Source organism: Chiloscyllium plagiosum, unplaced genomic scaffold (assembly GCF_037043375.1).
Source record: "Chiloscyllium plagiosum isolate Xiang-an unplaced genomic scaffold, Cpla_swu_hap1 HiC_scaffold_12, whole genome shotgun sequence".
In the NCBI taxonomy this organism is placed as follows: Eukaryota; Metazoa; Chordata; class Chondrichthyes; order Orectolobiformes; family Hemiscylliidae; genus Chiloscyllium; species Chiloscyllium plagiosum.
In genome coordinates, this window is record NW_028270150.1 from 71,827,941 (window position 1) to 71,855,351 (window position 27,411).

A 27,411-nucleotide genomic window follows, 5' to 3' on the forward strand; every position below is an offset into this window, starting at 1 on the left:
TATCTAATCCTCTGAATATCTTATATGTTTCTATTAAGTCACCTCTCAACTTTCTTCTCCCTAATGTAAACAACCTCCATTCCCTCAGCCTTTCCTCATAAGACCTTTCCTCCATATCAGGCCTGTACTATCTATTCACTGTCCACTACACCCTCAAGCAGTACGTTCCAGCAACAACCCCATGACAGAGGCCAATTAACTGTCCTATCAGTTTCCCCTTTTTTTTGCCTGTCTCCTTTTTTTGAATAAAGGAGTGACATTAGCATGTTTCCAATCACTGGTAACTTTCCAGAATCCAGGGAATTTTGCAAGATCATAACTAATGCTTCCATTCTCTCTGCTCCCACCTCCTTTAACACCCGAGGGACGTATCTGCCTTTAATCCCATCAGTTTACTTCATACCTTCTCCCTAGTTGTAGTCACTTCACCAAGTTACACTTTACTAACTGCGAGAAATTATTATCTTCCACTGTGCAAACAGAGAGAGAATATTGGGTTTGTGCCTCTGCCTTTTCAGAGTTTCCCGTATCACTTCACCATTTCCATCCTCTCGAGGGCAAACACTTCCTTTCACTATTCTCTCCTTTTTCCTCCACTGTGTTCAGTGTCAGTGCGGATGTCTCCTGCTAGTTTCCATTCATCTTTGCTGTTTTGATTTTGTTTTGACGTACCCTTTGCTAATGTTCACTGTTCTCCCATTCCCCCAGGGTGCCTCTACCATTTGCAGTATTCTATGCCCCAGTTTTTAATGCCCTTGATATTATCTTGACTTTCTTGTTAAGCCATAGATGTTTTTTACAATTCCTTTTCTGGTGGGAATATAGTTTGATTGAGAGGTCTATACTATCTCCCACAGCCTTTGACACTGTTCTTCCACTCTTCTGTCCTTTAATGTTTTTGCCCAGTTGACTCGGACCAGCTCCTCCATCTCCAGTGTATTATTATCATTGCCTGACAATAACACTCTCGTATGTGACTCTGTCCTCGTTCTTTTGGTCTGAATTTGAAACTCTAGCATGTTGTTGTCACTCCTTCCAAGAGGATCCTTATAAATGCAAGAAAATTTATCAATCCTTCCTCATCACATCATACCAAATCTAAAGTAGTCAGTTCTCGGTTGGTTCCAAGGTATGTTGGTCCATGAAACAATCCCTCATACATCCTGTGACCCTTTCTTCGAGGCTACCCCTACCAAATGGATTAATTACCTAAAGGTTTCTATCGGTATATCACAAATAAAAGAATGACTAGAGTAAAATTAGGGCCAATCCAGGACAGTAGTGGGAAGTTGTGCATGGAGCCCGAGGAGGTAGAAGCGCTAAATGAATATTTTTCATCAGTATTCACATTGGAAAAAGATAATGTTGTCAAGGAGAATACTGAGGTACAGGCTATTAGAATAAATGGGATTGAGGTTCACAAGGAGAATGTGTTAGCAATTCTGGAAAGTGTGAAAACAGACAAGTTCCCTGGGCCTGATGGAATTTATCCTAGGAATCTCTGGGAAGCCAGGGAGGAGATTGCAGAGCATTTGGCTTTGATCTTTATGTCAGCATGGTCTACATGAATAATGCCAAATGACGGGAGGATCGTAAATGTTATTCCCTTGTTCAAGAAGGGGAGTAGAAACTATCCTCATAATTATAGACCTGTGAGCCTTACTTCGGTTATGGGTAAAGTGATGGAAAGGTTATAAGAGATAGGATTTACAATCATCTAGAAAGGAATAATTTGATTAGGGATAGTCCACACGGTTTTGTGAAGGATAGGTTGTGTTTCACAAACCTTATTGAGTCCTTTGAGTTGGTGACCAAACAGGTGGATGAGGGTAAAGCATGTGGTCTGGTGTGTATGGATTTCAGTAAAGCATTTAACAAGGTTTCCCATGGTGGGTTATTGCAGAAAATACAGAGGCATGGGTTTGAGGGTGATTTAGCAGTTTGGATCAGAAAGTGGCTAGCTGAAAGACGACAGAGGGTAGTGTTTGATAGGAAATGTTCAACCTGGAGTTCAGTTACTAGTGGCATATCGCAAGGATTTTTTGGGGCCACTGCTGTTTGTCATTTTTATAAATGACCTGGATGAGGACGTAGAAGGATGGGTTAGTAAATTTGCGGATGACACTAAGGTCAGTGGAATTGCGGACATTGCTGAAGGATGTTGCAGGTTACAGAGGGACATGGATAAACTGCAGAGCTGGGCTGAGAGGTGCCAAATGGAGTTTAATGTAGAAAATTATGAGGTGATTCATGTTTAAAGGAGCAACAAGAATGCAGAGTACTGGGCTAATGGTAAAATTCTTGGTAGTGTAGATGAGCAGAGAGATCTCGGTGTCCATGTACATAGATCCCTGACAATTGTCATGCAGATTGATAGGGTTGTTAAGAAGGCAAATGGTGTGTTAGCTTATATTGGTAGAGGAATTGAGTTTCAGAGCTACGAGGTCATGTCATACAAAACTTTGGTGAGGCTGCAGTTGGAGGATTGCAACAGTTCTTGTCACCGCATTATAAGAAGGGTTCAGAGGAGATTTACTAGGATGTTGCCTGGAGTGGAGGGAAGGTCTTATGAGGAAAGGCTGATGGAATTGAGGCTGTTTTCGTTAAAGAAAAGAAGGTTGGAAGGTGACGTAATTGAGACATAGAAGATAATCAGAGGGCTAGATAGCATGGAGAGTGAGAGCCTTTTTCCTTGGATGGTGATGGCTAGCATGAGGGGACATAGCTTTAAATTGAGGGGAGATAGATATAGGGCAGATATCAGAGATAGTTTCTTTACTCATAGAGAAAGTAGAGGTGTGGAACACACTGCCTGTAACAGTAGTAGATTCACCAACTTTAAGGACATTTAAATGGTCATTGGATAAACATATGGATGAAAATGGAATATTGGAGGATAGATAGGGTTAAGATTGGCTTCACAGGTTGGCGCAACATTGAGGGCTGAAGAGCCTGTACTACGCTGTAATATTCTGTGTTCTACACATGTTCAAATTACTCATAATTACTGTGGTGCCCCTCTCACAAGCCCTCATTGTTTCCTGCTTTATACTATGCCCTACTTCAGAAGTAACTGTTCAGTGGCCTGTAAATTACTCCTATCAAAGGGTTTCCTTCCTTGCTTTTTATTTCCACCCAGGCTGATTCAACATTTTGGTCACTGACGTCAATATCATTTGTTATGACAGCCTTGATGTGACTTCTTGCTCCTTCCTGTACTGTGTACCCATGGGCATTTAACTCCCCAGTCCCGATCTTCCTGTAGCCACATTTCAGTAATCATAAAATCACAGAATCATACAATACAGAAACAGTCCCTTCGGTCCAACCAGTCCATGCTGACCATGTCCCCAAACTAAACTAGTCCCACCTGCCTGCTCCTAGCCCATATCTCGCCAAGCTTTTTCTGTTCATGTACTTATCAAAATGTCCTTTAAATGTTGTAATTATACCCACATCCAACACTTCCTCTGGAAATTCATTCCACACATGAACCACTGTCTGTAAAAAAATTGCTCCCCATATCTTTTTTTAAATTTTTCTCCTCTCTCCTTAAAAGTATGTCTCCCCGTCTTGAAATCCCCCGCCTTAGGGAGAAGGCGCCTGTCACTCACCTTCCCTGTACCCCTTAGGATTTTCAAAACCTTGATAACGTCAGCTTTCAACCTCCTACCCTCCAGTGAAGAACAGTCCCAGCTTATCCAGCATATTAAACCCACCATTCCTGGTAAATCTTTTCTGAACCCTCTCCAGCTTAATAATATCCTTCCTATCGTAGGGAGACCAGAACTGGATACAGTTCTCCAGAAGCGGCCTCAGCAACATCCTGTACAACCTCAACATGATGTTCTAACTCCTGTACTTAAAGGACTGAGCAATGAAGGCAAGTGTGCGAAACGCCTTTTTAACCATCCTTTCTAAATGTGACACAAACTTCAAAACATTATGTCCCTGAACCCCTAGATCTCTCTGTTCTACAACATTACCCAAGGCCCTCTTGTTAATTGTATAAAGCTTGTCTTGATTTGTTTCTCATCCCCACCAGGTCAGACCCATTAGTCTCTGTTTGTGCCGTCAGCTCCTCAACTTTATTCCAAATACTGAGTGCATTGAGATACTACCTTATGCTGATCTGTTTTTCTCTTTTAATCTTTTCTTGTGCACCACACTTTCCACACTCTTCATCATTATTTATAAGTCCCTCATAAACACTGAGCCTCATCCCTATCATTTACACCAACTTGTAACTCACATTTGTACGTTTATAATTCCTTCCCTCGCCATGGCCCATTAGACTGGCCTGGCCTTTTTATTCTATTAACCTCTACCTTCTGTTCACTATCTTACCTGCTGCTTTGGTGCCCCCCCTCCTGCTTTATCAGTTTAAATCCAGCCGAGTTGCACTAGCAAACCTCCCTGACAGGTGCTGGTGCCTCCCCAGTTAAGCTGCCACCAGTCCTTTTTGTACACATACCACTTGCCTTGGAAGAGATCCCATTGATCCAGACGTCTGAAACCCTCCCTCTTTAGCCACATATTAAGCTGTACTATCTTTCTATTCCTTGTCTCACTATCAAATGGTACAGGGAGTAATCCCGAGTTGACAAGCAGGAGATCCTGCTTTTCAATTTACAGCCGAGCTCCCTGCACTCTCCTTACAGGAGTTTATCACTCGTCCTTCCTTTGTCATTGGTACAAAGGTGTTCCACAACATCTGGCTGTTCACCCTCCCCCTTCAGTATGCCCTGAGCATGCTCAGAGATATAGAGTCACATAGATGTACAGCATGGAAACAGACCCTTCAGTCTAACTCGACCATGCCGACCAGATATCCAAATCGAATCAAGTCCCATTTGCCAGCATTTGGCCTATATCCCTCTAAACCCTTCCTATTCATGATCCCATCCAGATGCCTTTTCAATGTTATAATTGTACCAGCCTCCTCCACTTCCTCTGTCAGCTCATTCCATACATGCACCACCCTCGGTGTGAAAACATTGCCCCCTTATGTCCCTTTTAATTCAATCCCTGCTTACATTAAACCTGTGCCTGCTAGTTTAAGACATCCCCACCCCAGGGAAAAGACCTTGTCTATTCAGCCTATCCATGCCCCTCATGATTTTATAAACCTCTATAAGGTCAGCCCTCAGCCTCTGATGCCCAGGGAAAACAGCCCCAGCCTGTTCAGCCTCTCCCTATAGCTCAAACCCTCTAACCCTGGCAACATCCTTGTAAATCCTTTCCGAACCCTTTCAAAGTTCACAACATCCTTCCTATAGCAGGGAGACCAGAATTAAACGTGGCATTCTGAAAGTCATCTAACCAATGTCCTGTACAGGTGCAACATGATCTTCCAACTCCTATACTCAATGCACTGACAATTTAAGGCGAGTGGACCAAATGCCTTCTTCACTGACCATTGTGGACCCAGGCACCAGGGAGGCAACGCACCATCCTGGAGTCTCCTGTAGACCCTCAGAACTGCCTGTCTGTGCCTTGAACAATTGAGTCCCTGACTCCCACAACATGTTTGCACGACACCTTGCTGGTTGTGGGTCCACTATTCTGACTGTTAACTCTGAGAGACTGTTCCCCCGGAACAGTCCCTAAAACGGTCTGGCTGTTCGGGACAGGTAAAGACACAGAGGGCTCTTGCACTGACTTCCTGCCCCTGTGACCATCCCCTATTGATCTGCCTCACCCATTGGCTGGAGCTCCCTGCCTGAGGTTCCTGCCTACACTACAGTGGGTCCACCTGCAGATTCAGTGGATCTCAGGGATCTGTTTGGATCTGCAGCTGTTCACTCTTGATGCAAATGAAATGATTGAGACAGTTGCACTGTCCCGGAGTCAGCCCATGTCACAGGTTGAGCACCTGATGTCCCCACCTACCATTACCAGTCTCTGTTTCATTCAGAAACGGATTCTTTTTTTTTCTTCTTCTTGTGGGACACAGTGAAAGACACAAAGTGCACAAATCTTTATTTGGTTTCCACCACCAGGAAGAAAGAGAACGCCTGAGTGGCCAGTGACAAGCAGTGCCCTTCACCTCAAAAGGCAATGCTGTGTGATCAAACAGTGAAGGGGAGGGGAGGGATTAAATCAAAATAGAGTTGGAGGGGGAAATAATGAACTCCACTCCCTGCGCCGCCCACCTCTGCCTGAATAACTCCAGGCTGTTGGTGGACACTGCGTGCTCCTTCTCCAAGGACACCCGGGCATTCAGAAACGGATTGATGGAAATCCCCCTGATTTTATTGGATTTGAGTTAATGAGGCAATCACTGGAGCTAATTTCGCACTAAACTTCACATGGAGAGTATCCCACTGATAATGCACAGTAAATATTTTCCAGCATGGTTCTGTGGAATTGAATTTCCTAGTGTTCTAAACCTTCAAGAGTTTAAACCTTATAAGGTCTTAGTTAATGAGAAACACTTAGCTTTACTAACGGCATTACCCCTTACCAGGAATAGTCTGCTGGCCTTCAAGATGGGAGTGACCATGGGTTTGGAAGCTGCTGTCTGAGGATCTATGGTGAATTTCTGCAGTGCATCTTGTAGATGGCACACACTGCTGCTACTGAGTGTCGGTGGTGGAGGGAGTGGATGTTTGTGGATGCGGTGCCAATCAAGGTGGGGGGGGGGGGGGCTGCTTTATTTTCGTGCTCCCCCAGCACCTTGTACAGTCGCAGTAAAACTTTCCTACTCTTATACTCCAAAACCCCTTGAAATAAGGGACAATATTCCACGATTCTTCCTGATTCCTTGCTGTCTCGGTGTGCTTGCTTTCTGTGTTTGTGGAAAGTAACCCCAAGTCCCTGACTATTGCAGCTTTATTCCAATTAAATACCTCTCTCTTCCCTGCCCCCATCCCAATAACTCCATATTTCCCATGGCTGACCCACTCCTCCTGCACATCCATGGCCAATTAATCCTGTCCTGGAGTCTTTGGACTGTGGTAGGAAACTGGAGCACCCAGAGGAAACCCACACAGACACGGGGAAAATGTGCAAACGCCACACAGATTGACATCCGAGGGTGGAATTGAAGCCGGGTCCTTGGCGCTGTGAGGCAGCAGTGCTAACCACTAAGACACCATGATCATCCCTTCCATTTGTGCTCATTCGATCTCTTATTAACTGCACTCCTTCAGCATCTTCCCCATCCCTCCTGTCCCTCCGTAGTGTTAAATATCACTGATTGTTACATTCCCAGTATGGATCTCTGTGTAACTGTCTCCGTAATGATTACAAAGATCTGATTCAGTTTCTGCAATTGTGCAGTTGGATTGTCTGGTGCATTTCCAAAGCTGTCTGCTTTCTGGTAAAAAACTTCCATGTTTACCATCTATGCTGTGCTTTCTGGGTTTACCCAGCACTCTGCCGAGGAGGGAACAGGCGCCACAGTAATGGACATGCAGCGTGTCAGATTTGCTTTGATTTGATTTATTGTTGTCCCATGTCTGTGGGTACAATGAAAAGTACAGTACAGGCAGATTATACCACACTAAGATCAAACAGAGCGAGGAAAACAAAGTTACATCTACAGAGGAAGTGTACAGAGAGTGTGATCAACATTAGTTTTGAAATTAGAGAGTCCATTCATCGATCTAATTACAGTGGGGAAGGAGCTGTTCTTGAACCTGTTGGTACTTGTGTTTAAGCTTCTGTATCTTCAGCCTGATGGAAGAGGGTGGGAGAAATTGTAACCGGGTGGTGGGAAGGGTCTTTAATTATATTGGCAGCCTTTCTGAGGCAGCAGGAAGGGTAAATGAGTCCACGGATGGGTGGTTGGCTTCCGTGATGGTCTAAGCTGCGTTCACAACTTTCTGTAGTTTGTTTACGGTCCTGGGTAGAGTGATTGCCGTACCAGGATAAAATGCTTTCTATGATGTATCTGTAAAAGTTAGTGCTGCTCCTGTTCAGCTGTGATGATGGGAGCTTGGTACCAGTTTTAGATGTGCCTGTTGTCACACACTGGTCCCCCCACCCCCACCACGTTGCCCCTCCCTCAACATCCCCCCACCCCCCACACTTTCCAACCCCCTCGGGGTAATTCACTTTCTGACAACTCCCTGACCTTCAGAGAGGGAGCAGACAGATGACATTAACTCAGTGCTCAGGATGGTTTCTCACTCTTAAAGATATCTCCTGTCTCTGCCCCTCCCCCTCCCCAATGAGAGGACAGAGTAATGGGTTGGTGGGGAATGGTACAAAACACAATGTATAACTCCATAAACCCGACTCCCATTGGCACACACCGTGTTGGAGCAGGTACCAGCGAGGGTCCCATTGGAATGTTACAGCCTTCCCTCAGTGAGATTTCACCCCGTATCGGATGGGAACCAAGGGTGGAGGGGGGAGAAATGGAGAAAGGAATACCGAGGGCTGGAGGTGATGATAAAGATAGAGAGGAGTATAGGAGTTGGAGGATGTTATGAAGATAGTGAGGGGTGTAAGGGGTAACAGAGATAGGTAAGGGTTTAGAGTCTGGCCAAGGTGACAGAGATAGGGAGGGGATGTAGGGGCTGGATAAAGTGACAGAGATAGGGAGGGGATGTAGGGGCTGGTGGAAATTGGAGAGATAAAGAGGGGAGTAGGGGTTTGAAGAGGTTACAGAGATAAAGAGGGGTGTAGGGGCTGGAGGATACTTCGCGGATAAGAAAGTAGTGTAGAGGCCGGAAGAGGTGTCAGAGATAGAGAGGGGTGTAAGGGCTGGAGGAGGTTACAGTGACAGAGATAGGGAGGGGTTCGGTGCTGGAGGAGATTACAGCCACAGGGAGAGGTTCAGGGGCTGGAGCAGGTTATGGAGATAGGGAAGGGTGTATGTGTTGGAGGAAGTGACAGAGATAGGGAGGGGATGTAGGGGCTAGAGTAGGTGACAGAGTGAGGGATTGGGTACTGATAGCCGGTGGGTCCCGATGAGTGCTGGGTACCGGTGGGTACTATGTCCCTGTGGGTGCTAGATGCCATTGGGGACTGTCCCTGTGGGTGCTGGGTACAAGTGGATGCTGGTGGGTGTAGGGTGCTGGTGAGGGCTGGGTGCCGGTGGGTGCTGTGTCCCAGTAGGGGCTGGGTGCCATTGGGTGCTGTGTCCCTGTGGGTGCTGTGTGCCAATGGGTGGTAGGTGCTGGTGGGGGTTGTCCCTGTGGGTGCTGGATACAAGTGGGTGCTGGTGGGTGTCGGGTGCCGGTGAGGGCTGGGTGCCGGTGGGTGCTGTGTCTCAGTGGGGGCTGGGTGCCATTGGGTGCTGTGTCCTGGTGGTTGCTGGATGCCAGTGGGGGCCATCCCGGTGGGTGCTGGGTGCCGGTGGGTGCTGAGTCCCGATAGGTGCTGGGTCCCGGTGGGTGATGCGTGTCAGTGGGGGCTGGATCCATGTGGATGCAGTGTCTCTGATGGTTGCTAGATGCCAGTGGGTGCTGTGTCCCCGTGGGTGCTGGCGTTGGTGGAGGCTGGGTCCTGGCGTTGCTGTGCCATGGTGGGTGCTGTGTCCTGGTGGGTGCTGGGTGCCAGTGGGGGGGGGTTGTGTCCTGGTGGGTGTTGGTGGGTGCTGGGTGCCATTGGGGGCTGGGTCCTGCTACGTGCTATGCCCCAGTGGATGCTGGGTCCCATTGGGTGTTGTGCCGCAGTGGGTGCTGGATGCCAGTGGGTGCGGGGTCCCAGTGGGTGCTGTGTCCCGGTGTTGCTGTGCCCTGGTGGGTGCTGGGTCCCAATGTTGCTGTGCCAGTGGGTGCTGCAATGCAAACACACTGATGAGATAGCAGTGATGGGGATAGGAGCTGTCCTCAGTCACTAGCTACTACCCTCGACGTGTGGTCAGGCTGTGGGTGCTGACTGAGTTTCAGACCAATGGATGGACAGAGTGTGGAAGTGAGCTCGGGGAGTGGGGCCTGAGATGACAGTGACAGGGATACCGAGTTAGATTATGGGAACAAAGCAAAGCAGACTGGGGTCTGAGCAGCCAGATATCCAGCTGGAGGAGGGTGGTTTTGTTCAGCGTCTCCTCACTGTGGAAAGAATCCAGAAAAAAATTAGTTTACTCACAGAGAACACTCATCGGGATGGACCCCATCTTATTGACTACATATCAAATATACAGAACAATGCCAGGAGGCCATTTAGCCCCAACTCCAGCCTGTTACACAAGAGAACACCTGGAGGCCATTCAGCCCCTCTTCCAATCTGTTACACAGGAGAATAACTGGAGGTCATTCAGCCCCTTCTCCAGCCTGTTACACAGGAGAACAGCAGGAGGCCAATTATTACTGGGACATGGGCATTACTGGCTGGGCCCAGCATTTATTACCCTTTCCTCGTTGCCCCCCTTGAAAAGGTGGGGGTGAGCTTCCTTCTTGAACCGCTGCAATCCATGTGCTGTATGCGGAAGTACAATGTCCCTTAGCGGGGGAATGCCAGGATTCTGACCCAGTGACACTGAAGGAACGGTGATATATTTCCAAGTCAGGATGGTGAGGGGCTCAGAGGGGAACTTGAAGTGTGGTGGTATTCCCATGTATTTGCTGCCCTTGTCCTTCTAGATGGAAGTGGTTGTGAGTTTAGAAAGTGCTATCTGATGATCTTTGATGAGATTCTGCAGTGCATCTTGTAGATGGTACATACAGCTCCTTCTGAGCGTTGGTGGGGGAGGGAATGGATCCTTTTGGATGTGGTGCCAATCAAGTGGAAGCTGTTTTGTCCTGGATGGTGTCAAGCTTCTGGCGTGTTGTTCAAGCTGCCCCCTTCCAGGGCAAGTGGGGAGTATTCCCTCACATTCCTGACATGTGTCTTATAGATGGTGGAACAGTCTTTGGTGGGTCAGGAGGTGAGTTACTCACTGCAGGATTCCCAGCTACTGACCTGCTCTTGTAGCCACTGTGTTGATGTGGTGAGTCCAGTTGAGTTTCTGGTCAATGGTAACTCCCAAGATGTTGTTTGTAGGGGATTCATTGAGGTAACACCATTGAATGTCAAAGGACAGTGGTTAGGTTGTACCTTATTGGAGATTGTCATAGCATTAGCTGCTAGGAGGTACAATACTTACCCACTTCACAGGCTGCTCCAGAAAACCAGGGAAAGCAGGAGCAGTGGTTTGGAATCAGACACACCCCCAGGTTTCGACATGGTTTATCACATATTGCTGTGAGAGAGGAGAACATTCATACATCATAAACTCAACACAAGGCAACAGCATGAATGTCCCAGCTCTGCCCAAATCACCAGCAGGCTCAGAGTGCTCAGCAACCCTCTCCTCAGCACTGACCCTCCGACAGTGCAACACTTCCTCAGCACAGACCCTCCGACAGTGCAACACTCCCTCAGCACAGACCCTCCGACAGTGCGACACTCCCTCAGCTCTGACCCTCCGACAGTGCAACACTTCCTCAGCACAGACCCTCCGACAGTGCAACACTCCCTCAGCACAGACCCTCCGACAGTGCGACACTCCCTCAGCTCTGACCCTCCGACAGTGCAACACTTCCTCAGCACAGACCCTCCGACAGTGCAACACTTCCTCAGCACAGACTCTCCAACAGTGCGACACTCCCTCAGCACAGACCCTCCGACAGTGCAACACTCCCTCAGCACAGACCCTCCGACAGTGCAACACTTCCTCAGCACAGACTCTCCAACAGTGCGACACTCCCTCAGCACAGACCCTCCGACAGTGCAACACTCCCTCAGCTCTGACCCTCCGACAGTGCAACACTCCCTCAGCACTGACCCTCCGACAGTGCGACATTCCCTCAGCGCTGACCCCCTGACATTGCAACACTCCCTCAGCTCTGACCCTCCGACAGTGCCATACTCCCTCAGCACTGACCCTCAAACTGTGCGGCACTCCCTCACCACTGACCCTCTGAGAGTGTGGCACTTCCTCAGCACTGACCCTCCAACAGTGTGGCACTCACTCAGCCCTGACCCTCCAATATGACAGGGTCTGTTCCTTCAGCATTGACCCTCCAACAGTGCGGCGCTCCGTCAGCGCTGACCCTCTGACAATACTGCACTCCCTCAGCACTGACCTTCCGACAGTGCACGTTCCCTCAGTGGTGACCCTCCAACAGTGCAGTGCTCTCAGTGCTGACCTTCTGACCTTGCAGCACTCCCTCAGCACTGACCTTCCGATAGTACCCGTTCCCTCAGCACTGACCCTCCGAGAGTGTGGCACTCCCTCAGCACTCTTCCTCTGACATTGACCGCTCCCTCAGCAATAATCCTCCGACAGTGTGACACACTTTCAGCACGGACCCTCCGACAGTGTAGCATCCTCTCAGCACTGACCTTCCGACATGTGGAGCTCCCTCAGCACTGACGCTCCAACAGTGTTGAGCTCCCTCAGCACTGACCCTCCAACAGTGTTGAGCTCCCTCAGCACTGACCCTCAAGCAGTGTGGAGCTCCCTCAGAACTGACCCTCCAGCAGTGTTGAGCTCCCTCAGCACTGACCCTCAAGCAGTGTGGAACTCCCTCAGCACTGTCCCTCCAGCAGTGTTGAGCTCCCTCAGCACTGACCCTCCAACAGTGTTGAGCTCCCTCAGCACTGACCCTCAAGCAGTGTGGAGCTCCCTCAGAACTGACCCTCCAGCAGTGTTGAGCTCCCTCAGCACTGACCCTCAAGCAGTGTGGAACTCCCTCAGCACTGACCCTCCAGCAGTGTGGAGCTCCCTCAGCACTGTCCCTCCAGCAGTGTGGAGCTCCCTCAGCACTGACCCTCCAGCAGTGTGGAACTCCCTCAGCACTGACCCTCCAGCAGTGTGGAGCTCCCTCAGCACTGACCCTCAAGCAGTGTGGAGCTCCCACAGAACTGACCCTCCAGCAGTGTGGAACTCCCTCAGCACTGACCCTCCAGCAGTGTGGAGCTCCCTCAGCACTGTCCCTCCAGCAGCGTGGAGCTCCCTCAGCACTGTCCCTCCAGCAGTTTGGAGCTCCCTCAGCACTGTCCCTCCAGCAGTGTGGAGCTTCCTCAGCACTGACCCTCCAGCAGTGTGGAGCTACCTCAGCACTGACCCTCCAGCAGTGTGGAGCTACCTCAGCACTGTCCCTCCAGCAGTGTGGAGCTCCCTCAGCACTGACCCTCCAGCAGTGTGGAGCTTCCTCAGCACTGACCCTCCAGCAGTGTGGAGCTCCCTCAGACCTGACCCTCCAGGAGTGTGGAACTCCCTCAGCACTGACCCTCCAGCAGTGTGGAGCTCCCTCAGAACTGACCCTCCAGCAGTGTGGAGCTCCCTCAGCACTGTCCCTCCGACAGTGTGGAGCTCCCTCAGCACTGTCCTTCCAGCAGTGTGGAGCTACCTCAGCACTGACCCTTCAACAGTGTGGAGCTTCCTCAGCACTGATTCCCTCGACAGTGTAGAGCTCCCTCTGCACTGACCCTTTGACAAGTGTGGAGCTCCCTCAGCACTGACCCTCCGACAGTGTGGCACTCCCTCATCACTGACCCTCCAGCAGTGTGGAGCTCCCTCAGCACTGTCCCTCCAGCAGTGTGGAGCTCCCTCAGCACTGTCCCTCCAGCAGTGTGGAGCTCCCTCAGCACTGACCCTCCAGCAGTGTGGAGCTCCCTCAGCACTGTCCCTCCAGCAGTGTGGAGCTCCCTCAGCACTGTCCCTCCAGCAGTGTGGAGCTCCCTCAGCACTGTCCCTCCAGCAGTGTGGAGCTACCTCAGCACTGTCCCTCCAGCAGTGTGGAGCTACCTCAGCACTGTCCCTCCAGCAGTGTGGAGCTCCCTCAGCACTGTCCCTCCAGCAGTGTGGAGCTCCCTCAGCACTGACCCTCCAGCAGTGTGGAGCTCCCTCAGCATTGTCCCTCCAGCAGTGTGGAGCTCCCTCAGCACTGACCCTCCAGCAGTGTGGAGCTCCCTCAGCACTGTCCCTCCAGCAGTGTGGAGCTACCTCAGCACTGACCCTTCAACAGTGTGGAGCTACCTCAGCACTGTCCCTCAAGCAGTGTGGAGCTTCCTCAGCACTGTCCCTCCAGCAGTGTGGAGCTTCCTCAGCACTGTCCCTCCAGCAGTGTGGAGCTCCCTCAGCACTGTCCCTCCAGCAGTGTGGAGCTCCCTCAGCACTGACCCTTCAACAGTGTGGAGCTACCTCAGCACTGTCCCTCCAGCAGTGTGGAGCTCCCTCAGCACTGTCCCTCCAGCAGTGTGGAGCTTCCTCAGCACTGTCCCTCCAGCAGTGTGGAGCTCCCTCAGCACTGTCCCTCCAGCAGTGTGGAGCTCCCTCAGCACTATCCCTCCAGCAGTGTGGAGCTCCCTCAGCACTGTCCCTCCAGCAGTGTGGAGCTACCTCAGCACTGACCCTTCAACAGTGTGGAGCTCCCTCAGCACTGTCCCTCCAGCAGTGTGGAGCTCCCTCAGCACTGACCCTCCAGCAGTGTGGAGCTCCCTCAGCACTGTCCCTCCAGCAGTGTGGAGCTTCCTCAGCACTGTCCCTCCAGCAGTGTGGAGCTCCCTCAGCACTGTCCCTCCAGCAGTGTGGAGCTCCCTCAGCACTGACCCTTCAACAGTGTGGAGCTACCTCAGCACTGACCCTCCGACAGTGTGGAGCTCCCTCAGCACTGTCCCTCCAGCAGTGTGGAGCTCCCTCAGCACTGACCCTTCAACAGTGTGGAGCTACCTCAGCACTGACCCTTTGACAAGTGTGGAGCTTCCTCAGCACTGACCCTCCGACAGTGTGGAGCTTCCTCAGCACTGTACCTCCAGCAGTGTGGAGCTCCCTCTGCACTGACCCTTTGACAAGTGTGGAGCTTCCTCAGCACTGACCCTCCGACAGTGTGGCACTCCCTCAGCACTGTCCCTCCTGCAGTGTGGAGCTACCTCAGCACTGACCCTTTGACAAGTGTGGAGCTTCCTCAGCACTGACCCTCCGACAGTGTGGCACTCCCTCAACACTGACCCTCCAACAGTGCAAAACCCTCTCAGCACTGACCCTCAAACAGCTTGACAATCCCTTAGCACTGGCCCTCTAACAGTGCTGCACTCCCACAGCACTGACCTTCTGACAATGCCCGTTTCCTCAGCACTAACCCTCTAATAGCGCAGCACACCCTCAGCACTGACCCTCCGACAGTGTGGCACACCCTCAGCCTTGACCCTCCGACAGTGTGGCCCACCCTCAGCACTGACCCTCCAACAGTGCGGCACACCCTCAGCACTGACCCTCCGACAGTGCGGCACACCCTCGGCCTTGACCTCCAACAACAATGCGGCACTCCTTCAGCACTGACCCTCCAACAGTGTGGTGCTCCCTCAGCATTGACTCGCCAACTGTGTAGAGCTCCCTCAGCACTAACCATCCGACAGTGTAGAGCTCCATTAGCATTGACCCTCCTACAGTGTGGCACTCCCTCAGCACTGACCCTCTGACAGTGCGGAGCTCCTTCAGCAGTGACTCTTTGACAGTGCGGAGCTCCCTCAGCACTGATCCTCCGACAGTGCAGAGCTCTCTCAGCACTGATCCTCTGACAGTGCAGCGCTCCCTCAGTGTTGGGGAGCTGACAGGTCAGGTTGTGGTATATAATGTTACCGATACAGGATCTCCCATCGTTGGCGAGGCGGTACCCTGACTGACAGGTACATCGGAAGGATCCTGGAGTGTTGATGCAGCCGTGTTGGCAACGTGCAGTCCCAGTCTCACACTCATTGACATCTGTTTGCAAAGAACAAGGACAGGAAATGGCCTGTATCCTGTTACCCCCTCAATCACTCACCCTCACTCTGTTTTTACCTAACTTATTGCCCCCTCATCTCCCACCTTCACACTGTAACCCATTAACAACTCAATCCTCTACACTCACTCTGTAATCCATAAACCCCTCTTCCCCCATCTTCACTCTGTCAGCTATTACGCCCACACTCCCCCACCCTCACTCTGTAACCCATTCCCCCCACAATCTCCCACCCTCACTCTGTAACCCATTACCACCTCACTTCTCCACCCTCACTCTTTAACCCATTACAACCTCACTTCACCACCCTCACTCTGCAACCTATTACCCCATTCTCACCTGCCCTCGCTCTGGAACCTATTCCCACTCATTCCCTCGCTGGAGAGAGCCATTACCATCACAAGAGATAGTCCATTCTCTTCTCCCTTTCGGACCCGAGCTTACGCGTGTTTAACATCCTTGTTCTCTCCTCTATCACCACAAGGAACAACAACTTTGGGTTTTGCACTGGTCCTTCACATCATCAGTTTCCCTCACTTGCCCGCACCCACACTGTGCCTCAGTAAAACCCTCCCTCCTTAAGGCAACAGTCTGTGAGGGATGTCACAGTGAGAGAGGAAATTTACACCTGATCTGTCTCTTACCGATTGTGCACTGTGGTCCTGTTAACCCAGGAGGGCACGTGCACTGGTTTGGAGCCTGACATCGCTGAGGAGGTAGGCACGCAGGGCTGCAGATGGCTGTGGGGGAAGGGGACAGGTGCTATGTTAATTCAACACTGAACCAAACAATCAGCTGGAACCTTATCATTCAGCCATCCACTTCACCCTGTTGTAGTGTGATCACATGACCCTCTGTGCTGCAAGAGTCATATTCCCCTGAACTCACTGAGAACTCCCCTCCCGCAGAACCTGGCAGGCGAGGTGAATGTGACTCCCCTCCTTGTCTCTACAGGTGGGTGTGAACCCCCTCCCTGACTGTCCAGGTGAGTGTGGATCCTCTCCCTGCCTGTCCAGGTGAGTGTGGATCCTCTCCCTGCCTGTCTGGGTGAGTGTGAATCCCCTCCCTGCCTTTCCAGGTGAGTGTGAATCCCCTCCCTGCCTGTCCGGGTGAGTGTGAATCCCCTCCCTGCCTGTCCAGGTGAGTGTGGATCCTCTCCCTGCCTGTCTGGGTGAGTGTGAATCCCCTCCCTGCCTTTCCAGGTGAGTGTGAATCCCCTCCCTGCCTGTCCGGGTGAGTGTGAATCCCCTCCCTCCCTGTCCAGGTGAGTGTGAATCCCCTCCCTGCCTGTCCGGGTGAGTGTGAATTCCCTCCCTTCCTGCCCGGGTGAGTGTGAATCCCTTCCCTGCCTGTCCGGGTGAGTGTGAATCCCCTCCCTGCCTGTCCAGGTGAGTGTGAATCCCCTCCCTGCCTGTCCGGGTGAGTGTGAATCCCCTCCCTGTCTGTCCGGGTGAGTGTGAATCCCCTCCCTGCCTGTCCGGATGAGTGTGAATCCCCTCCCTGTCTGTCCAGGTGAGTGTGAATCCCCTCCCTGTCTGTCCAGGTAAGTGTGGATCCTCTCCCTCCCTGTCCAGGTGAGTGTGAATCCCCTCCCTGTCTGTCCGGGTGAGTGTGAATCCCCTCCCTGCCTGTCCGGGTGAGTGTGGATCCTCTCCCTCCCTGTCCAGGTGAGTGTGAATCCCCTCCCTGCCTGTCTGGGTGAGAGTGAATCCCCTCCCTGCCTGTCCGGGTGAGTGTGAATCCCCTCCCTGTCTGTCCGGGTGAGTGTGAATCCCATCCCTGCCTGTCCGGGTGAGTGTGAATCCCATCCCTGCCTGTCCGGGTGAGTGTGAATCCCCTCCCTGCCTGTCCAGGTGAGTGTGAATCCCCTCCCTGCCTGTCCAGGTGAGAGTGAATCCCCTCCCTGCCTGTCCGGATGAGTGTGAATCCCCTCCCTGTCTGTCCAGGTGAGTGTGAATCCCCTCCCTGTCTATCCAGGTGAGTGTGAATCCCCTCCCTGCCTGTCCAGGTGAGTGTGGATCCTCTCCCTCCCTGTCCAGGTGAGTGTGAATCCCCTCCCTGCCTGTCCGGGTGAGTGTGAATCCCCTCCCTGCCTGTCCGGGTGAGTGTGAATCCCCTCCCTGTCTGTCCGGGTGAGTGTGAATCCCCTCCCTGCCTGTCCGGGTGAGTGTGAATCCCCTCCCTGCCTGTCCGGGTGAGTGTGAATCCCCTCCCTGTCAGTCCAGGTGAGTGTGAATCCCCTCCCTGCCTGTCCGGGTGAGTGTGAATCCCCTCCCTGTCTGTCCGGGTGAGTGTGAATCCCCTCCCTGTCTATCCAGCTGGGGATGAATCCCTTCCCAGCCCGTCTGGGTGAGTGTGAATCCCCTCCCTGCCTGTCCGGGTGAGGGAGAAGCCCCTCCCCGTCAGCCCAAGTGAGTGTGAACCCCCTCCATGTCTGTCCAGGTGGGTGTGAATCCCCTCTCTGTCTATGCAGGTGAGTGTGAACCCCCTCCATGTCTGTCCAGGTGGGTGTGAATCCCCTCCCTGTCAGTCCAGATGAGTGTGAATCCCCTCCCTGCCTGTCCGGGTGAGTGTGAATTCCCTCCCTTCCTGCCCGGGTGAGTGTGAATCCCTTCCCTGCCTGTCCGGGTGAGTGTGAATCCCCTCCCTGCCTGTCCAGGTGAGTGTGAATCCCCTCCCTGCCTGTCCGGGTGAGTGTGAATCCCCTCCCTGCCTGTCCGGGAGTGTGTGAATTCCCTCCCTGTCTGTCCAGGTGAGTGTGAATCCCCTCCCTGCCTGTCTGTCCAGGTGAGTGTGAATCCCCTCGCTGCCTGTCCAGGTGAGAGTGAATCCCCTCCCTGCCTGTCCAGGTAAGTGTGAATCCCCTCCCTGTCTGTCTGGGTGAGTGTGAATCCCCTCCCTGCCTGTCCGGGTGAGTGTGAATCCCCTCCCTGCCTGTCCGGGTGAGTGTGAATCCCCTCCCTGCCTGTCCAGGTGAGTGTGAATCCCCTCCCTGCCTGTCCGGGTGAGTGTGAATCCCCTCCCTGCCTGTCCGGGAGTGTGTGAATTCACTCCCTATCTGTCCAGGTGAGTGTGAATCCCCTCCCTGCCTGTCCAGGTGAGTGTGAATCCCCACCCTGCCTGTCCAGGTGAGAGTGAATCCCCTCCCTGCCTGTCCGGATGAGTGTGAATCCCCTCCCTGTCTGTCCAGGTGAGTGTGAATCCCCTCCCTGTCTGTCCAGGTGAGTGTGGATCCTCTCCCTCCCTGTCCAGGTGAGTGTGAATCCCCTCCCTGCCTGTCCGGGTGAGTGTGAATCCCCACCCTGTCAGTCCGGGTGAGTGTGAATCCCCTCCCTGCCTGTCCGGGTGAGTGTGAATCCCCTCCCAGCCTTTCCAGGTGAGTGTGAATCCCCTCCCTGCCTGTCCAGATGAGTGTGAATCCTCTCCCTGCCTTTCCAGGTGAGTGTGAATCCCCTCCCTGCCTGTCCAGATGAGTGTGAATCCTCTCCCTGCCTTTCCAGATGAGTGTGAATCCCCTCCCTGCCTGTCCGGGTGAATGTGAATCCCCTCCCTGCCTGTCAGGTGAGTGTGAATCCCCTCCCTCCCTGTCCAGGTGAGTGTGAATCCCCTCCCTCCCTGTCCAGGTGGGTGTGAATCCCCTCCCTGCCTGTCCAGGTGAGTGTGAATCCCCTCCCTGCCTTTCCAGGTGAGTGTGAATCCCCTCCCTGCCTGTCCGGATGAGTGTGAATCCCCTCCCTGCCTATCCAGGTGGGTGTGAATCCCCTCCCTGCCTGTCCACGTGAGTGTGAATCCCCTCCCTGCCTGTCCGGATGAGTGTGAACCCCCTCCCTGCCTGTCCGGGTGAGTGTGAATCCCCTCCCTGCCTGTCCGGGTGAGTGTGGATCCTCTCCCTGCCTTTCTGGGTGAGTTTGAATCCCCTCCCTGTCTGTCCAGGGGACTGTGAATTCCTTCTCTGTCAGTCTAGGTGAGTGTGAATCCCTTCCCTGCCTGTCTGGGTGAGTGTGAATCCCCTAGCTACCTATCCAGGTGAGTGTGAATCCCTTCCCTGCCTCTCCAGGTGAGTGTGAATCCCCTCCCTGTCAGTCCAGGTGAGTGTGAATCCCTTCCCTGTCTATCCAGCTGGGGATGAATCCCTTCCCAGCCCGTCTGGGTGAGTGTGAATCCCCTCCCTGCCTGTCCGGGTGAGGGAGAAGCCCCTCCCCGTCAGCCCAAGTGAGTGTGAACCCCCTCCATGTCTGTCCAGGTGGGTGTGAATCCCCTCCCTGTCTATGTAGATGAGTGTGAACCCCCTCCATGTCTGTCCAGGTGGGTGTGAATCCCCTCCCTGTCAGTCCAGGTGAGTGTGAATCCACTCCCAGCCCGTCTGGGTGAGTGTGAATCCCCTAGCTACCTATCCAGATGAGTGTGAATCCCCTCCCTGCCTGTCCAGGTGAGTGTGAATCCCCTCCCAGTCTATCCAGGTGAGTGTGACTCCCCTCCCTGTCAGTCCAGGTGGGTGTGAATCCCCTCCCTGTCAGTCCAGGTGAGTGTGAATCCCCTCCCTGTCTGTCCAGGTGGGTGTGAATCCCCTCCCTGCCCGTCCGGATGAGTGTGAATCCCCTCCCTGCCTGTCCAGGTGAGTGTGAATCCCCTCCCTGCCTGTCCGGGTGAGTGTGAATCCCCTCCCTGCCTGTCCAGATGTGTATGAATCCCCTCCCTCTCTCCAGGTGAGTGTGAATTCCCTGCCTGTCTGTCCAGGTGAGTGTGAATCCACTCCCTGTCTATCCGGGTGAGTGTGAATCCCCTCCCTGTCAGTCCTGTTGAGTGTGAATCCCCTCCCTGCCTTTCTGGGTGAGTGTGAATCCCCTCCCTGTCTGTCCAGGTGAGTGTGAATCCCCTCCCTGTCTGTCCGGGTGAGTGTGAATCCCCTCCCTGCCTGTCTGGGTGAGTGTGAATCCCCTCCCTCCGTCCAGGTGAGTGTGGATCCTCTCCCTGCCTGTCTGGGTGAGTGTGAATCCCCTCCCTGCCTTTCCAGGTGAGTGTGAATCCCCTCCCTGCCTGTCTGGATGTGGGAACCCCATCCCTGCCTGTCCGGGTGTGTGTGAATCCCCTCCCTGCCTGTCCGGATGAGTGTGAATGCCCTCCCTGCCTTTCCAGGTGAGTGTGAATCCCCTCCCTGCCTGTCTGGGTGAGTGTGAATCCCCTCCCTGCCTGTCTGGGTGAGTGTGAATCCCCTCCCTGCCTGTCTGGGTGAGTGTGAATCCCCTCCCTGCCTGTCCGGGTGAGTGTGAATCCCCTCCCTGTCTGTCCGGGTGAGTGTGAATCCCCTCCCTGCCTGTCCGGGTGAGTGTGAATCCCATCCCTGCCTGTCCGGGTGAGTGTGAATCCCGTCCCAGCCCGTCTGTGTGAGTGTGAATCCCCTATCTACCAATCCACGTGAGTGTGAATCCCCTCCATGTCTGTCTGGGTGAGTGTGAATCCCCTCCCTGCCTGTCCGGGTGAGTGTGAATCCCCTCCCTGCCTGTCCGGGTGAGTGTGAATCCCCTCCCTGCCTGTCCGGGTGAGTGTGGATCCTCTCCCTGCCTTTCTGGGTGAGTGTGAATCCCCTCCCTGTCTGTCCAGGGGACTGTGAATTCCTTCTCTGTCAGTCTAGGTGAGTGTGAATCCCTTCCCTGCCTGTCTGGGTGAGTTTGAATCCCCTAGCTACCTATCCAGGTGAGTGTGAATCCCTTCCCTGCCTCTCCAGGTGAGTGTGAATCCCCTCCCTGTCAGTCCAGGTGAGTGTGAATCCCTTCCCTGTCTATCCAGCTGGGGATGAATCCCTTCCCAGCCCGTCTGGGTGAGTGTGAATCCCCTCCCTGCCTGTCCGGGTGAGGGAGAAGCCCCTCCCCGTCAGCCCATGTGAGTGTGAACCCCCTCCATGTCTGTCCAGGTGAGTGTGAACCCCCTCCATGTCTGTCCAGGTGGGTGTGAATCCCCTCCCTGTCAGTCCAGGTGAGTGTGAATCCACTCCCAGCCCGTCTGGGTGAGTGTGAATCCACTAGCTACCTATCCAGATGAGTGTGAATCCCCTCCCTGCCTGTCCAGGTGAGTGTGAATCCCCTCCCTGTCTATCCAGGTGAGTGTGACTCCCCTCCCTGTCAGTCCAGGTGGGTGTGAATCCCCTCCCTGTCAGTCCAGGTGAGTGTGAATCCCCTCCCTGTCTGTCCAGGTGGGTGTGAATCCCCTCCCTGCCTGTCCGGATGAGTGTGAATCCCCTCCCTGCCTGTCCAGGTGAGTGTGAATCCCCTCCCTGCCTGTCCGGGTGAGTGTGAATCCCCTCCCTGCCTGTCCAGATGTGTATGAATCCCCTCCCTCTCTCCAGGTGAGTGTGAATTCCCTGCCTGCCTGTCCAGGTGAGTGTGAATCCCCTCCCTGCCTGTCAGGGTGAGTGTGAATCCCCTCCCTGTCAGTCCTGGTGAGTGTGAATCCACTCCCTGTCTATCCGGGTGAGTCTGAATCCACTCCCTGTCTATCCGGGTGAGTGTGAATCCCCTCCCTGTCAGTCCTGGTGAGTGTGAATCCCCTCCCTGCCTGTCTGGGTGAGTGTGAATCCCCTCCCTGTCTGTCCAGGTGAGTGTGAATCCCCTCCCTGTCTGTCCGGGTGAGTGTGAATCCCCTCCCTGCCTGTCTGGGTGAGTGTGAATCCCCTCCCTCCCTGTCCAGGTGAGTGTGGATCCTCTCCCTGCCTGTCTGGGTGAGTGTGAATCCCCTCCCTGCCTTCCCAGGTGAGTGTGAATCCCCTCCCTGCCTGTCTGGATGTGTGAACCCCATCCCTGCCTGTCCGGGTGAGTGTGAATCCCCTCCCTGCCTGTCCGGATGAGTGTGAATGCCCTCCCTGCCTTTCCAGGTGAGTGTGAATCCCCTCCCTGCCTGTCAGGGTGAGTGTGAATCGCATCCCTGCCTGTCCGGGTGAGTGTGAATCCCCTCCCTGCCTGTCTGGGTGAGTGTGAAACCCCTCCCTGCCTGTCCGGGTGAGTGTGAATCCCCTCCCTGCCTGTCCGGGTGAGTGTGAATCCCCTCCCTGCCTGTCCGGGTGAGTGTGAATCCCATCCCTGCCTGTCCGGGTGAGTGTGAATCCCGTCCCAGCCCGTCTGTGTGAGTGTGAATCCCCTATCTACCAATCCACGTGAGTGTGAATCCCCTCCATGTCTGTCTGGGTGAGTGTGAATCCCCTCCCTGCATGTCCAGGGGACTGTGAATTCCTTCTCTGTCAGTCTAGGTGAGTGTGAATCCCTTCCCTGCCTGTCTGGGTGAGTGTGAATCCCCTAGCCACCTATCCAGGTGAGTGTGAATCCCTTCCCTGCCTCTCCAGGTGAGTGTGAATCCCCTCCCTGTCAGTCCAGGTGAGTGTGACTCCCCTCCCTGTCAGTCCAGGTGGGTGTGAATCCCCTCCCTGTCAGTCCAGGTGAGTGTGAATCCCCTCCCTGTCTGTCCAGGTGGGTGTGAATCCCCTCCCTGCCTGTCCGGATGAGTGTGAATCCCCTCCCTGCCTGTCCAGGTGAGTGTGAATCCCCTCCCTGCCTGTCCGGGTGAGTGTGAATCCCCTCCCTGCCTGTCCAGATGTGTATGAATCCCCTCCCTCTCTCCAGGTGAGTGTGAATTCCCTGCCTGCCTGTCCAGGTGAGTGTGAATCCCCTCCCTGCCTGTCCAGGTGAGTGTGAATCCCCTCCCTGCCTGTCCGGGTGAGTGTGAATCCCCTCCCTGCCTGTCCAGATGTGTATGAATCCCCTCCCTCTCTCCAGGTGAGTGTGAATTCCCTGCCTGTCTGTCCAGGTGAGTGTGAATCCACTCCCTGTCTATCCGGGTGAGTGTGAATCCCCTCCCTGTCTGTCCAGGTGAGTGTGAATCCCCTCCCTGTCTGTCCGGGTGAGTGTGAATCCCCTCCCTGCCTGTCTGGGTGAGTGTGAATCCCCTCCCTCCGTCCAGGTGAGTGTGAATCCCCTCCCTGCCTGTCCAGATGAGTGTGAATCCTCTCCCTGCCTTTCCAGATGAGTGTGAATCCCCTCCCTGCATGTCCGGGTGAAAGTGAATCCCCTCCCTGCCTGTCAGGTGAGTGTGAATCACCTCCCTCCCTGTCCAGGTGAGTGTGAATCCCCTCCCTCCCTGTCCAGGTGGGTGTGAATCCCCTCCCTGCCTGTCCAGGTGAGTGTGAATCCCCTCCCTGCCTTTCCAGGTGAGTGTGAATCCCCTCCCTGCCTGTCCGGATGAGTGTGAATCCCCTCCCTGCCTATCCAGGTGGGTGTGAATCCCCTCCCTGCCTGTCCACGTGAGTGTGAATCCCCTCCCTGCCTGTCCGGATGAGTGTGAACCCCCTCCCTGCCTGTCCGGGTGAGTGTGAATCCCCTCCCTGCCTGTCCGGGTGAGTGTGGATCCTCTCCCTGCCTTTCTGGGTGAGTGTGAATCCCCTCCCTGTCTGTCCAGGGGACTGTGAATTCCTTCTCTGTCAGTCTAGGTGAGTGTGAATCCCTTCCCTGCCTGTCTGGGTGAGTGTGAATCCCCTAGCTACCTATCCAGGTGAGTGTGAATCCCTTCCCTGCCTCTCCAGGTGAGTGTGAATCCCCTCCCTGTCAGTCCAGGTGAGTGTGAATCCCTTCCCTGTCTATCCAGCTGGGGATGAATCCCTTCCCAGCCCGTCTGGGTGAGTGTGAATCCCCTCCCTGCCTGTCCGGGTGAGGGAGAAGCCCCTCCCCGTCAGCCCAAGTGAGTGTGAACCCCCTCCATGTCTGTCCAGGTGGGTGTGAATCCCCTCCCTGTCTATGTAGATGAGTGTGAACCCCCTCCATGTCTGTCCAGGTGGGTGTGAATCCCCTCCCTGTCAGTCCAGGTGAGTGTGAATCCACTCCCAGCCCGTCTGGGTGAGTGTGAATCCCCTAGCTACCTATCCAGATGAGTGTGAATCCCCTCCCTGCCTGTCCAGGTGAGTGTGAATCCCCTCCCAGTCTATCCAGGTGAGTGTGACTCCCCTCCCTGTCAGTCCAGGTGGGTGTGAATCCCCTCCCTGTCAGTCCAGGTGAGTGTGAATCCCCTCCCTGTCTGTCCAGGTGGGTGTGAATCCCCTCCCTGCCCGTCCGGATGAGTGTGAATCCCCTCCCTGCCTGTCCAGGTGAGTGTGAATCCCCTCCCTGCCTGTCCGGGTGAGTGTGAATCCCCTCCCTGCCTGTCCAGATGTGTATGAATCCCCTCCCTCTCTCCAGGTGAGTGTGAATTCCCTGCCTGTCTGTCCAGGTGAGTGTGAATCCACTCCCTGTCTATCCGGGTGAGTGTGAATCCCCTCCCTGTCAGTCCTGTTGAGTGTGAATCCCCTCCCTGCCTGTCTGGGTGAGTGTGAATCCCCTCCCTGTCTGTCCAGGTGAGTGTGAATCCCCTCCCTGTCTGTCCGGGTGAGTGTGAATCCCCTCCCTGCCTGTCTGGGTGAGTGTGAATCCCCTCCCTCCGTCCAGGTGAGTGTGGATCCTCTCCCTGCCTGTCTGGGTGAGTGTGAATCCCCTCCCTGCCTTTCCAGGTGAGTGTGAATCCCCTCCCTGCCTGTCTGGATGTGGGAACCCCATCCCTGCCTGTCCGGGTGTGTGTGAATCCCCTCCCTGCCTGTCCGGATGAGTGTGAATGCCCTCCCTGCCTTTCCAGGTGAGTGTGAATCCCCTCCCTGCCTGTCTGGGTGAGTGTGAATCCCCTCCCTGCCTGTCCGGATGAGTGTGAATCCCCTCCCTGCCTGTCCAGGTGAGTGTGAATCCCCTCCCTGCCTGTCCGGGTGAGTGTGAATCCCCTCCCTGCCTGTCCGGATGAGTGTGAATCCCCTCCCTGCCTGTCCAGGTGAGTGTGAATCCCCTCCCTGCCTGTCCGGGTGAGTGTGAATCCCCTCCCTGCCTGTCCAGATGTGTATGAATCCCCTCCCTCTCTCCAGGTGAGTGTGAATTCCCTGCCTGCCTGTCCAGGTGAGTGTGAATCCCCTCCCTGCCTGTCCGGGTGAGTGTGAATCCCCTCCCTGCCTGTCCGGGTGAGTGTGGATCCTCTCCCTGCCTTTCTGGGTGAGTGTGAATCCCCTCCCTGTCTGTCCAGGGGACTGTGAATTCCTTCTCTGTCAGTCTAGGTGAGTGTGAATCCCTTCCCTGCCTGTCTGGGTGAGTTTGAATCCCCTAGCTACCTATCCAGGTGAGTGTGAATCCCTTCCCTGCCTCTCCAGGTGAGTGTGAATCCCCTCCCTGTCAGTCCAGGTGAGTGTGAATCCCTTCCCTGTCTATCCAGCTGGGGATGAATCCCTTCCCAGCCCGTCTGGGTGAGTGTGAATCCCCTCCCTGCCTGTCCGGGTGAGGGAGAAGCCCCTCCCCGTCAGCCCATGTGAGTGTGAACCCCCTCCATGTCTGTCCAGGTGAGTGTGAACCCCCTCCATGTCTGTCCAGGTGGGTGTGAATCCCCTCCCTGTCAGTCCAGGTGAGTGTGAATCCACTCCCAGCCCGTCTGGGTGAGTGTGAATCCACTAGCTACCTATCCAGATGAGTGTGAATCCCCTCCCTGCCTGTCCAGGTGAGTGTGAATCCCCTCCCTGTCTATCCAGGTGAGTGTGACTCCCCTCCCTGTCAGTCCAGGTGGGTGTGAATCCCCTCCCTGTCAGTCCAGGTGAGTGTGAATCCCCTCCCTGTCTGTCCAGGTGGGTGTGAATCCCCTCCCTGCCTGTCCGGATGAGTGTGAATCCCCTCCCTGCCTGTCCAGGTGAGTGTGAATCCCCTCCCTGCCTGTCCGGGTGAGTGTGAATCCCCTCCCTGCCTGTCCAGATGTGTATGAATCCCCTCCCTCTCTCCAGGTGAGTGTGAATTCCCTGCCTGCCTGTCCAGGTGAGTGTGAATCCCCTCCCTGCCTGTCCGGGTGAGTGTGAATCCCCTCCCTGTCAGTCCTGGTGAGTGTGAATCCACTCCCTGTCTATCCGGGTGAGTCTGAATCCACTCCCTGTCTATCCGGGTGAGTGTGAATCCCCTCCCTGTCAGACCTGGTGAGTGTGAATCCCCTCCCTGCCTGTCTGGGTGAGTGTGAATCCCCTCCCTGTCTGTCCAGGTGAGTGTGAATCCCCTCCCTGTCTGTCCGGGTGAGTGTGAATCCCCTCCCTGCCTGTCTGGGTGAGTGTGAATCCCCTCCCTCCCTGTCCAGGTGAGTGTGGATCCTCTCCCTCCCTGTCCAGGTGGGTGTGAATCCCCTCCCTGCCTGTCCGGATGAGTGTGAATGCCCTCCCTGCCTTTCCAGGTGAGTGTGAATCCCCTCCCTGCCTGTCTGGGTGAGTGTGAATCCCCTCCCTGCCTTTCCAGGTGAGTGTGAATCCCCTCCCTGCCTGTCTGGATGTGTGAACCCCATCCCTGCCTGTCCGGGTGAGTGTGAATCCCCTCCCTGCCTGTCCGGATGAGTGTGAATGCCCTCCCTGCCTTTCCAGGTGAGTGTGAATCCCCTCCCTGCCTGTCTGGGTGAGTGTGAATCGCATCCCTGCCTGTCCGGGTGAGTGTGAATCCCCTCCCTGCCTGTCTGGGTGAGTGTGAAACCCCTCCCTGCCTGTCCGGGTGAGTGTGAATCCCCTCCCTGCCTGTCCGGGTGAGTGTGAATCCCCTCCCTGCCTGTCCGGGTGAGTGTGAATCCCATCCCTGCCTGTCCGGGTGAGTGTGAATCCCGTCCCAGCCCGTCTGTGTGAGTGTGAATCCCCTATCTACCAATCCACGTGAGTGTGAATCCCCTCCATGTCTGTCTG

At 54.3% G+C, this 27,411-nt stretch overlaps 1 protein-coding gene across 1 annotated transcript in view; it reads right to left on the bottom strand.

Annotated features, from left to right (window-relative positions):
* Nucleotides 1-7,430: 7,430 nt before the first annotated feature.
* Nucleotides 7,431-27,411, bottom strand: part of LOC122555070 (fibrillin-3-like) — a 43,936-nt gene continuing 23,955 nt past the window's right edge. The window contains exons 7-10 of the mRNA XM_043700731.2: nt 16,310-16,405; nt 15,524-15,646; nt 11,042-11,137; nt 7,431-10,007 (exon numbers count right to left, since the gene is read on the bottom strand). Coding sequence (XP_043556666.1) covers nt 9,994-10,007; nt 11,042-11,137; nt 15,524-15,646; nt 16,310-16,405 — 329 coding nt within the window. The 3' untranslated portion in view covers nt 7,431-9,993. The remainder of the gene's footprint in view (nt 10,008-11,041; nt 11,138-15,523; nt 15,647-16,309; nt 16,406-27,411) is intronic.